General features: G+C 35.0%; 2 protein-coding genes across 3 annotated transcripts in view; one reads left to right on the forward strand and one right to left on the reverse strand.

Annotated features, from left to right (window-relative positions):
- Positions 1-4,128, forward strand: part of LOC107748823 (interferon regulatory factor 2-like) — an 11,161-nt gene extending 7,033 nt beyond the window's left edge. The window contains exon 9 of the mRNA XM_016563788.1: positions 2,993-4,128. Within this exon, the coding sequence (XP_016419274.1) occupies positions 2,993-3,322 (330 nt within the window). The 3' untranslated portion in view covers positions 3,323-4,128. The remainder of the gene's footprint in view (positions 1-2,992) is intronic.
- Positions 4,129-5,771: 1,643 nt separating this feature from the next.
- Positions 5,772-13,124, reverse strand: part of LOC107748822 (transmembrane protein 134-like) — a 9,078-nt gene continuing 1,725 nt past the window's right edge. Inside the window, exons 1-8 of one of the 2 annotated variants that reach the window (XM_016563786.1) lie at positions 11,348-11,551; positions 10,102-10,346; positions 9,947-10,014; positions 6,920-7,006; positions 6,715-6,791; positions 6,432-6,476; positions 6,142-6,195; positions 5,772-5,910 (exon numbers count right to left, since the gene is read on the reverse strand). In XM_016563786.1, coding sequence (XP_016419272.1) covers positions 5,828-5,910; positions 6,142-6,195; positions 6,432-6,476; positions 6,715-6,791; positions 6,920-7,006; positions 9,947-10,014; positions 10,102-10,302 — 615 coding nt within the window. In that variant the 5' untranslated portion in view covers positions 10,303-10,346; positions 11,348-11,551 and the 3' untranslated portion in view covers positions 5,772-5,827. Of the gene's footprint in view, positions 5,911-6,141; positions 6,196-6,431; positions 6,477-6,714; positions 6,792-6,919; positions 7,007-9,946; positions 10,015-10,101; positions 10,347-11,347; positions 11,552-13,124 lie in introns of those variants that run through there. The other variant, XM_016563787.1, reaches the window with a different exon arrangement.

Raw genomic sequence — 13,124 nt, forward strand, 5'->3', positions numbered from 1 at the left:
TTAAATATCGCATGCGATTTATCGTGCAGCCCTAGTACTGAGTATTTATGCATTTTTGACCTAAATCACAGCAGCATCCATCTATGAGAAATGTCACTGTCAAACATACACAAGTGTTAGCCAATCATAGCAGTGGGTGTTTACTTCAAAGTCTACAATCCGCCACATCTATTCAAACAGAGCGTTCTGATAAGGCGAGTCAAAAACAGGACAGAAAATAGACTATTGCTTCTAAATTGTTTTTTGATGTTAAAATCTTAACATTAGAAGTGGACCTTAGAGAACAGTACAAAATAAAAAAAGGCAGTTCATGACCCCTTTAATGCCTTATTCAGCATAACCATATTTTAGATTCCTTAATCCTACCTCATACCTAAATTTAGCAACTGCTATTAATAAGCAGAGATTATAGCGCAAAAGTCATAGTTAATAGTGAGAATGGGTCTCCAAACTAAAGTGTGACCAAACATGAATGCTGCATTAAATTGATCACAAGTGACAGTAAAGACACATTTTATTCAAAGAGAATCCCGAATAACATGTATCATGATTTCCACAAAAATATGAAGCTGTATAATTGTGGTCAATATTGACAATGACAAATGTTTTTTGAGAACCAAATCAGCATATTGGAATGATTTCCGAATCATCATGTGACACTGAAGCGTGGAGTAATGTTCAGCTTTGCCATCACATGAATAAATTACATTTTAAAATATATTTTAAAAAAGGACTGTTATTTTAAGTTGAAATAACATTTAACAGTGTTATTGTTTTTAATGTTTTTTTTATTATTATTAAAATAAATGCAGTGCTGGTGAGCATAACATCAAAAACATTTTAAAAATCTTACTGAATCCAAACCTTTGAACAGTAGTGTACTTAGATTTACAAAAATAAAACATTTTGTTATCAAGCCATAGCCAATTTGGTAATTTATTTTGTGCTAAGAGTGTTAACTTCCCCCTGCAGCTTCCCCAGGACTTGTCTTTAAAAGCTTCACAAAGATCAGCATGTAATTCTGTGTTAAGGATCCCATCATCAGCTCAGTCCTCACCAAACACAGTATTCACATCAACAAAAATCAATTTCAAAGTGACCAGCTGCAGAGAGGACTCGCCCCTATTTGCATACAACACTCCTCCATGGTTCCCCTGCCTGTTTAATTTCCAAAAAGTCACAGACAAAGAACCCTCAAGCACTTCCCCCTCACCAGATCGCACCAGCAGCCCGACTTCTCAGGCAAGTGTGATCGCTAAAGCTGTGGACCTCTCTGTTGCAAAGCACAAAATTGGGTTTCTCCTATTGAGATTTTCATTCTTCATGTCATTTGTTTTGTCTATGATTTCATTTGTATTATACAAGGCTAAAGGTGTACAATTTCATGTTATTAATTGTGCTATATTCCTGACAAAACTTTGTACACCTATAACAAGCTTATTATAATACTCCTTGCTCAATTCCAAGTATGTTTCACTGAATTGAGAACCTATAACAACACTGTAGCACAGCTGATCTAAAACATCTCAATCAGATGTAACTTCAAATTCTGTATACACAGATGTCTTAAAAGAATAGTTCACCCAAAAATGAACATAAACAAACAAAAAATGACTCTCCCTCAAGCCATCCAAGATGTAGATAAGTTTGTATCTCCAATAGCGCTTTCTCAGTAAAAAAGTCCATCCCGTTGCCCTTCGTTTGTAAACAGTGCTTGATCTGTGCGTATTTCTGATTCCTGATTCAGATGAGACATCCTCACTGGAGAAAGCAATATTATGGACAGATGACTCGTATTTTAACTGGATACAACGGTTTAAAGTTAAAAACTGAATTGGGAGAGAAATGTGCACAGGTCAAGCACCATTAACAAGCAAAAAGTGTCAAAAACGGTTCTAAACGCACGTCACAGTGTATTTTGATGTGAGAGGACAACAGGGGATGGACGTTTTCACCCGAAGAAGCATTATTATTAATTATTGCCAGAAGCGGCGGTTTGAAGTTAAAACACCTTAATGATGGATTTGTTTATTACAAAAAAGCAGATTTTCTCTTTACAAGACATTAATCGATAGACTGGACTATTCATAAAAGAGGATCCATTGGTGATCAAGTGATGTGCTTTCTCCAAATCTGTTCCGATGAATAAAAAAAAAGACATCTCCATCTTGGATGCCCTGAGAGCGACTACATTTTTAGCAAATTTTTGTGTGAACTATTTCTTTATTACAGTCAGTGCATTCTTTTGAAGTATGATTGTATATTGTTGCACTCCTAAATCACAGTTTTTTTTCTGTAGAGGTTATACATAGACCTGTGTACAGACTGGCTTTTACCAAAATGAAGAAGAAATTGTTTAGAAAACCACTAGTAACTGAGGTTGTAAAAGTAGGTCATCCCCTTACTTAATTTTAGGGGGTTTGAAATAGTGGGCAATCCAGACCACTAGTCTGGATGATGCGAAGAAAAACCGTTTACTTCTCAAAGTACGGCAAAAACATTAAATTGATCACAAATGACAGTAAAGACACATTTTATTCAAAGAGAATCCCGAATAACATGTATCATGATTTCCACAAAAATATGAAGCTGTATAATTGTGGTCAATATTGACAATGACAAATGTTTTTTGAGAACCAAATCAGCATATTGGAATGATTTCCGAATCATCATGTGACACTGAAGCGTGGAGTAATGTTCAGCTTTGCCATCACATGAATAAATTACATTTTAAAATATATTTTAAAAAAGGACTGTTATTTTAAGTTGAAATAACATTTAACAGTGTTATTGTTTTTAATGTTTTTTTTATTATTATTAAAATAAATGCAGTGCTGGTGAGCATAACATCAAAAACATTTTAAAAATCTTACTGAATCCAAACCTTTGAACAGTAGTGTACTTAGATTTACAAAAATAAAACATTTTGTTATCAAGCCATAGCCAATTTGGTAATTTATTTTGTGCTAAGAGTGTTAACTTCCCCCTGCAGCTTCCCCAGGACTTGTCTTTAAAAGCTTCACAAAGATCAGCATGTAATTCTGTGTTAAGGATCCCATCATCAGCTCAGTCCTCACCAAACACAGTATTCACATCAACAAAAATCAATTTCAAAGTGACCAGCTGCAGAGAGGACTCGCCCCTATTTGCATACAACACTCCTCCATGGTTCCCCTGCCTGTTTAATTTCCAAAAAGTCACAGACAAAGAACCCTCAAGCACTTCCCCCTCACCAGATCGCACCAGCAGCCCGACTTCTCAGGCAAGTGTGATCGCTAAAGCTGTGGACCTCTCTGTTGCAAAGCACAAAACACTACAGTGAAGATACTTTACATTTACAACCTGCTGCTGTCTAGCTGATATACCTACAACCCATTATTCAACATTAATCAAGTACTCTCAGGTACAAGATTTCCCTCAAATATTTTCTTGTATTCGTGTTCAGCTTTTAAAACCAAACCGAGTTCCATGCTATCTGAATCCGTTATACTATTATATTTCTGAAATATTTTGCAACACACTACCTCATTCTCATAACGGTGTTAAATATGTAACTTGTATAACTACCTCACGAATGTGACACTTGATCACAGAAGTTGTCAGTGTAAGCTAGTAATAATGCAGCATTGGGAGAATATGCTTGTATTGATTTTGCATTGGAGTGACATTTCATACTTGTTGACAGCAGATGTAATTAAACAAAGAATGAAATAGAAGCGTTACTGGGGAATTTTTAAGGGGAATTTGCATGTATATTTTTCTACAGGGTACTGTAGCACAATATTGAGAGTTTTCTTAAAGAAATGCTTAAGGTTTAGTACATTTTCATATGAAGTTGTCATGTCTGAATGCATTGATTTAGCAAATTTGACATGTTCGTCAATTCAGAACGACAGAATTATTGAACTGTCTGCCTGGAAACATTGTTTTACTTGAGGTTTAGCTCTCCCATGTCCGTAGGGCACTTAATACTTGAATATAGACTCACTAATTAGAGTTGTGTATTAACTTGTTTCAACGTAAGGAGATTTTTGCTTTAGTTTTTGTATTAACTTTTTATGCAACAGTCACTAATTTGCATAATGAACAACTGCAGCACAGAGATTTAAAAGCAAATATAAAAACAGGTTTATTGTAGTGTCATAATGATTTCAGAACGACAGAATTATTGAACTGTCTGCCTGGAAACATTGTTTTACTTGAGGTTTAGCTCTCCCATGTCCGTAGGGCACTTAATACTTGAATATAGACTCACTAATTAGAGTTGTGTATTAACTTGTTGTTTCAACGTAAGGAGATTTTTGCTTTAGTTTTTGTATTAACTTTTTATGCAACAGTCACTAATTTGCATAATGAACAACTGCAGCACAGAGATTTAAAAGCAAATATAAAAACAGGTTTATTGTAGTGTCATAATGATTAAAAAATTACACAATACAAAATCTTTTCAGTACTCATTTGTTTTTGTATAATGTACATTAAAACAGTGGTTCAAAGAGTTAGTAGTGGTACTAGTTAAAAAGATGAATGTGCAGTAGAAAAGCAAATCACTTGTTGCTGCATCTTACCTTGATTTTACAATAGAGGGATAAGTCAAAATGCTATACAACTCGGACTGTATGTCCTAAATGATAAATTGCATTCTTGGGTTTCTCCTATTGAGATTTTCATTCTTCATGTCATTTGTTTTGTCTATGATTTCATTTGTATTATACAAGGCTAAAGGTGTACAATTTCATGTTATTAATTGTGCTATATTCCTGACAAAACTTTGTACACCTATAACAAGCTTATTATAATACTCCTTGCTCAATTCCAAGTATGTTTCACTGAATTGAGAACCTATAACAACACTGTAGCACAGCTGATCTAAAACATCTCAATCAGATGTAACTTCAAATTCTGTATACACAGATGTCTTAAAAGAATAGTTCACCCAAAAATGAACATAAACAAACAAAAAATGACTCTCCCTCAAGCCATCCAAGATGTAGATAAGTTTGTATCTCCAATAGCGCTTTCTCAGTAAAAAAGTCCATCCCGTTGCCCTTCGTTTGTAAACAGTGCTTGATCTGTGCGTATTTCTGATTCCTGATTCAGATGAGACATCCTCACTGGAGAAAGCAATATTATGGACAGATGACTCGTATTTTAACTGGATACAACGGTTTAAAGTTAAAAACTGAATTGGGAGAGAAATGTGCACAGGTCAAGCACCATTAACAAGCAAAAAGTGTCAAAAACGGTTCTAAACGCACGTCACAGTGGATTTTGATGTGAGAGGACAACAGGGGATGGACGTTTTCACCCGAAGAAGCATTATTATGAATTATTGCCAGAAGCGGCGGTTTGAAGTTAAAACACCTTAATGATGGATTTGTTTATTACAAAAAAGCAGATTTTCTCTTTACAAGACATTAATCGATAGACTGGACTATTCATAAAAGAGGATCCATTGGTGATCAAGTGATGTGCTTTCTCCAAATCTGTTCCGATGAATAAAAAAAAAGACATCTCCATCTTGGATGCCCTGAGAGCGACTACATTTTTAGCAAATTTTTGTGTGAACTATTTCTTTATTACAGTCAGTGCATTCTTTTGAAGTATGATTGTATATTGTTGCACTCCTAAATCACAGTTTTTTTTCTGTAGAGGTTATACTTAGACCTGTGTACAGACTGGCTTTTACCAAAATGAAGAAGAAATTGTTTAGAAAACCACTAGTAACTGAGGTTGTAAAAGTAGGTCATCCCCTTACTTAATTTTAGGGCCTTTGAAATAGTGGGCAATCCAGACCACTAGTCTGGATGATGCGAAGAAAAACCGTTTACTTCTCAAAGTACGGCAAATAAAAGAACTTGAATCCTCTTCGTCCCCGAACTGCACAGCTTATATAGATCACGTGATAGACTGAAACAAAAAAGGGAAGAGCAAGAGTTATTTTGCTGTTTATCTCTAGCGGTTTTCTTTAAGCAATGCTGTCTGTTGAAGCCATGTTCTTCCATTGCATGGATTACACTATGACAACTTCACAATTCATAAAACTATATTATCTAAGGTCCAAAATCCACTACTGATATTCACACTGGGAAAGCTGACTCTATAAAAAAAAGCTTATATTAATTACACATTAGATCTTACCACCAGGAATGAAGAGAAGAAATCCAGGCACAAAGAAAATTGCACTTGAAACACCTAAAAAAAAAGGCATAAATACATGGGTTACATAATTCTGCTGGACAAAACTGACATAAAACGAACTGGTGATTTAGATTATGTCAGAAGGTGGTGTTATTTTTGTTTTGAGGCATTCAGAGCACTGATTTAAGTGATTATATCACTTATAATTAGCTGTACAAGTTTGTGTGCTAAAGCAATCCTGCTCACATCTCATAGTTATTTACAATCAATGCCAACGTGACAGGTCTTACCTGCGTGAGGGTTTAACTGTATGACAATGCCTGTAAAGATCAAAGCTGATAGGCAGGAGGAACAGGGAGGGGGAAGATAGGAAGGGGAGAGATAATACGTTAACTAAAGAGCTGACAGTACATTTGAATTTACCATCTATGCTCAAGATCAGAGTTGACAGCAAGATAAACAAAGACAGCGCTTTACAAGTCAAACAGAAACATCAGTTCCCAGACACCTTCCCCCTGAGATCTGTAGTACTTATTATGATCAAAAACATCACAAAAGGTATGAAAGTCTCACCAACTCCAGTGATTAAGAGGAGGAATGAGGCAAGAACGACTCGTCTGTTCTTCTTCACCAGCGGGTGAGACGTCCACCTGGGAACAATCCACAGAGAACACAAAATGAGGAAAGGAAAAACTATTTTAATTTAGCCGACCAGAGTGATTTTAGTTAATATCAGCTTAAAATCTCATCCGGAAATCTGTAAACAGAGGTGTGTTACCCGCAGCAGTGAGCAGACAGCTGTGTGACTGAGCTGAGTGTGCTGAATGACCACTGAGAGCTGCAGTAGGACAGAGTAGCAGGATCACTGGAACACAGACAGACACAAGGCTTGACATCAGGCTTTGTACTTGTACATCAAAAAAAGCGAAGCGAAATTTTTTATTTCTTTTAGTTGGCTATTTAATGGCTTGTTTGTTTGGCAGTTGGTCACTTGTTGTCTAATAAACAATTAAAATGCTGAACTAGCAATTTAAAAATATCCTAGGTGTATAAAAAATAGTAAAAAGAAACAAACCGTTGTTATTTACACCATTTAAAATCTGCAATTTCTAACAACTGACAACTAGATTTTACCACAGCAGCTACACGGATCAAAACTGGAATTTTTACCAATGATTAACTGGGATAAACTTGCAGTTTAAATTTCTACAATTGGAAATATATAATTTAAATAATTTAAAACTACTACTGCTACTGAAAACTATGAGAGGCCGTACAAGCCATAATTCATTCTGGCACTCTCACATACTTACATTCTCCTTTCACATACATATATTTCTGCTTTCACACACATACATTCTCCTTTCACATACATGCATTTCTACTGTCACACACTTACTTTCTTCTTTCACATACATGCATTTCTACTGTCACACGCTTACTTTCTTCTTTCACATACATGCATTTCTACTGTCACACACTTACTTTCTTCTTTCACATACATGCATTTCTACTGTCACACGCTTACTTTCTTTCTTCACATACATGCATTTCTACTGTCACACACTTACATTCTCCTTTCACATACATACATTTCTGCTTTCACACACATACATTCTCCTTTCACATACGTGCATTTCTACTCTCTCTCACACACATACATTCTCCTTTCACACACATACATTTCTACCTTTTTTTTGGTATCCATTACTTCCTGTTAAAGCAGACCAGGAAATACATGTGCAAGACTTGCTCAGCTCTTCCTCACAATTTTACAATGATGCTATTCAAAGACATCCTGTTTTCTTTTCAAGTACATATTTTAAGTTTTTAATTTTAAAATATCATTATTTTGCTCTGTTACTGGCCAAACTAACCTATGCAACATGAAGCAACTGCACAAAACAAAAACATCAGTCGGGCTGAATGAATATTTTATTATTACTCTTTATTTTTATTAGTGTTTTATTACCTTAATTATATGTATGTCTGCACTATGTCTGTAGGCTACTTTCTGTACTGGAAGCTCCTGACACCAAGACGAATTCCTTGTGTGTGTAAACACACTTGGCAATAAAGCTCTTTCTGATTCTGACAGTCAGTTCTCAGAAATGCATCCATATTAACCCCCACACTAATTCCATAATTATGGTCTTCTTTCAGTATTTCGAGCATCGCAAACAATGAATTCTGTCTGGTACAGTCATTTCTCTGCTTGCGCGACTATTCTCTCCTCTTTGTGTACGTCTTCAGTGCATCTGTCTTACAGATAGTATATCATGATGATCACTACGTTTGTGTTACCGAATTGCATCCTGTGAGGAATAACCTGCCCGCGCTGTTTTTAACCTACCTACCCCTTTATTCACTTCCTAAATTAAGTGGGAAACAAAAAAATCCATAGACGCTTATAATACGCGTATCTGGCTACACGACTGAGGCTGAGCCTCAATCACAACTCGCTCAAGGAACGAGGCCATGTAACCTTTTCACGATGATAATATATATATTTTTTAAACCCAAATAGCTTGCTGAAATACTTCTAGGACTCCGAAATACTAATAAACACTTCCTCATCTACCTCAGCCAGGCTGCCCAGGACCTGTCCCTCAGTGCATCTGTCTTACAGATAGTATATCATGATGATCACTACGTTTGTGTTACCGAATTGCATCCTGTGAGGAATAACCTGCCCGCGCTGTTTTTAACCTGGCCGTTTTTAATTACTGTCAGTTTAAATGCCGGCGTTGCCAGATATTGAAAATCAAACAAAACAATCTAAAAATAAAAACCCGCAATGAGTCCAAATCTTGAGTTATGGAAATAATATAAAGATATCGGTCATAGAAAACATAAGGTGAACTACTAATATATATATTTGAAGTAAAGTAGTTCACCTTGTGTTTTCAGTAGCAGTAGTAGTTTTAAATTTATTGTCATATCAGGATCACAGGCTATTTCATGGCACATACAGATTATGCATCCAGTAAATTCAAACAACACAATAAATACAAATATTCTGTCTAAACAATTTTGTATATACATAACTCTATTTAATATTTTTTTATTGAATTATTTATTAGTTAAAATTAAATAAATTATTTATTTATTTAATTATTACTAAATGTCAATTTAATGTTACTTGTGAATTCTGAGTCATACAAAAATGGAGTAAAAGTTTTTCCTAATATAAACCATTGTCTCTTGACATTAAAAATTGGACAAATCAAAAATATATCCACTTGTTTTAAGACAGTACCAGTTCAACAAGAAATAATTTTTCCTTTTTGACTTTCTGCTTTCTTAATTTATACAATAAATATGTTTCATGTTTTGTGAGATTTGTAAGCCCTGCTTAAATTTTTTTATTCTGCTTTTTCAATCTGTCAACATTCTATCATTATAATATAATTATAATACAATAACATAATAATAATACAATGTTTATTGGAAATGTACATTACACTGGCAAATCCATCATCGCTGATAATTGCTGTTTATTGCATATTAAGGTTTTAAATCTCAAGTGATTTTAATTACTGATTTTTAATGGCAACTTTAAGTGGTGCAACATACCTTGAATTAAAACCTAAATCAACCGTTTCTACATTAATGTTAAAGGGGTCATATGATGCGATTTCAAGTTTTCCAAATAGCATCATATGACCCCTTTAAACTCTGCTTAATTAAATCTAATGAAGGTGCAACCCATCCTTCATTTTGTACTATGCTGCTCATATTATTACATCCGGTTAATTTCCTTGCTTTATGAGAATGTTCAAACTAAAAGTGTGAACTGCCAAACCTGATTTTGAAGAAGTTATTGAAAGAAGAGTTCACAGTGCCACTTAAGGCATCTTCATTTTCCAGGTTCTGTGGGTAAACACAAAATAAAGTTCAGTCATGTTTGCATGTAAAACACTCTCAAAAAGAAAAGCGGCGTACATGTAAACACCTGACCTGATATTTCAGATTACTGTGTTCAGGAGTGCCAGTGGGTCCAGAAGTTTGTGTTTTGGCAAAAGAAAGAGGTCCAAACGTCATCTCTCCCCCGCCATCCTTCTCTCTCCCCTTCCTGTCCCCCACATCCTCTCCAGGCACCACACCTTCCTCCTCCCCCTCCAGGACGAACGCGTCATCGATTGTGAACTGTGTCCCCATTGCTACAGGCCCTCAGCTATTGGTTGGGTGTTAACTGGCAAGCACTGTGAAGTTGATAAACATCTTAGTTTAGTTACTGATCTTCTACACTCTGCCCTCTATATTTCTCATAATGCATTGTGGTGCACTGACTGCCCTATACAATTCCTTTACAATGTACAATAATGAATTTTATTTATTTATTTACATCTGAAAACCAACCACCAAACTATTAGGAAAGGAGAGCAAACAACATTCTCTTCTTTAGATCAAAGCTGCTCAATGTAGCTAATGTACAGACCATTTCAAATCGAATGGTTTACAACATTTTATAAGTACAGTAAGGAAGTGTTTTATAAGGAAAATGCAAAAATTAACTTTTGTTTTTATTATTTATTTAACTTTTTTACAAAAAAAAAATTTAAAGGGTGTTTTAAGGCAGATTCAGGTTTAGATGTAGAATAAATAGCTGAGTGTGACAGAGTTATTGCCTCCAGGAAGCATGTGACTGACACGCTCTTCCGCTTGTTCTTAACAACAGATTGTTTGCGTCCACCCCAAACAATCTACATCTTGCATACTATAAAGCAACATTTTATAAATACAGTAAGGAAGTGTTTTATAAGGAAAATGCAAAAATTAACTTTTTTGTTTTTATTATTTATTTAACTTTTTTACAAAAAAAAAATTTAAAGGGTGTTTTAAGGCAGATTCAGGTTTAGATGTAGAATAAATAGCTGAGTGTGACAGAGTTATTGCCTCCAGGAAGCATGTGACTGACACGCTCTTCCGCTTGTTCTTAACAACAGATTGTTTGCGTCCACCCCAAACAATCTACATCTTGCATACTATAAAGTAACCCGTTACATACGAAACGCAACTTTAAAAATGATACTATAATAAAATGTGAGTTTAAAACCCTTTAAGTGTTTGAAACTAACAGGTGTTTTGACGCAAAATGTCTACTGCTAATTTTACGAGTTTGTCTTAAGATTGAAAGAGTCGAACATCCCGTTATCAACACCAACAAAAGCGCAAAACTACAAAGGAAGAATCCTCTACTTACTGTCCATTACTCTTGATCCTCGTCAGTTACTCATAGATCTGTCTGCTATCATCCTTAGAACACTTCCAATGTATACAAGTTTAGTAAATCTGTTTAAATGTATTATTTACTCGCCGGCGAAAAATTTTAACCTAAACTTTGCTAGTAACAGCTGCTTCTTTTTTGTGGGTCGAGTCTAAACAGACAAAAGTAGCGGTTGTATGTTCAGCGACACCTGGAGGACTGGAGGATACAACAGTTACTGTAGTCACTGTACATGAGAATATGGAAGATTTTGATATATTTGCACAGGAATGATAAATGTATATTTATATATTTTGCTGATATTTATTGTTATTATAATTTAATTTAGTAATTATTATGAACAATGTAACTTAAATTGTAAATATATGTTTAATAATAAAATATAAGGAAACGTAATGGCAATGGTGAGTATGACTTGATTTGATTTATTGAGATAAAATGAATCTTGATGGGTGCATAGTGAAAAGCAGTTATTTAGACATTGGACACAAGGACATATCAGTTGCTTACAGCCCCAGTGTGTTTCTAGCTGAATGTGTATTTTGAATTGATGAATGAACTTATCAAATTATTCCTTCATAAATACATTCTGGTGTAATTCGTCCCTTGGATTTAATGTGAGGTTAAATTATGTAAGAAAGATTTGGGTGAACGGAAATTTGTTGTTTCATTGTTAAATATTTGCTGAAGTATAAGGTCCAGTGTCTTTTTCTTTGGTTCTAGCTACACAGATATTTCCCTACTTCCTTACAGTAACTGCATGTAAATAAAGACGTGCTTCTAATGCTAAATAAGTTTGCCACCTTTTCTGTAATGGCTCTCAGTTGCCCAGTACCATTCTACAATTGTCTTTACAGCTGTCTCTCATTTGATCCCTCTTGTGGTGTGGACAATTGTTAATCTCTAGTAAAATCAAGTCTGTATGATGAATTTGTATAATTTACTTTTCAGGCACTTTTCAGATATCTGAGTAACTATCCATTATATTTTATGCAATACCTTTAATAAAGAATACCACAGTTTTGAAATATTTTATTTTCATGTTTTAGATTAGAAAATGTGAGGTTAATGATATATTATTGCCTAGAAAGAATATTTATGTCCTGTCCCATCTGAACCTGAACCATTGTGACGACATAATCGCAGTTAGATGTATCCATTTAAGTTAAAATTTGAATAATTGAAAATGGGGTCAATAATTTCTCCTTTGTCCATTTTCCACCATCATGTCACTTTAAACGTCTTAAATGTCACTTCATCTGACCATTTTGAATAATATCTGTGGCATTCAGGTTCTGCTTGTTGATATTTGTCAAATCTAGCATTTTATTCAATTCAGCACATTTGACTAATTGTATACATAGGCATGTGAATCTGTAATCTAATGTCTATTTCATAAGATGTTTTATGCTGTTTAGCCACTAGATGGTGGCAAGATACAGCCTACAGAAAAACAGTAGTGATGGGTTGAACCCCCTTTTGCCTTCAGAACTGCCTTCTTCATGGCATAGATTCAGCAAGGTGCTGGAAACATTCCTCAGAGATTTTGGTCCATATTGACATGATAGCATCACACAGCTGCTGCACATCCATGATGTGAATCTACCATTGCATCACATCCCAAAGGTGCTCTACTGGATTGAGATCTGGTGACTGTGGAGGCCATTTGAGTAAAGTGAACTCATTGTCATGTTCAAGAAACCAGTCTGAGATGATTTGAGCTTTGTGACATGGTGCATTATCCTGCTGGAAG

This window comes from Sinocyclocheilus rhinocerous, unplaced genomic scaffold (genome assembly GCF_001515625.1).
Source record: "Sinocyclocheilus rhinocerous isolate Xijiao unplaced genomic scaffold, SAMN03320098_v1.1 scaffold590, whole genome shotgun sequence".
In the NCBI taxonomy this organism is placed as follows: Eukaryota; Metazoa; Chordata; class Actinopteri; order Cypriniformes; family Cyprinidae; genus Sinocyclocheilus; species Sinocyclocheilus rhinocerous.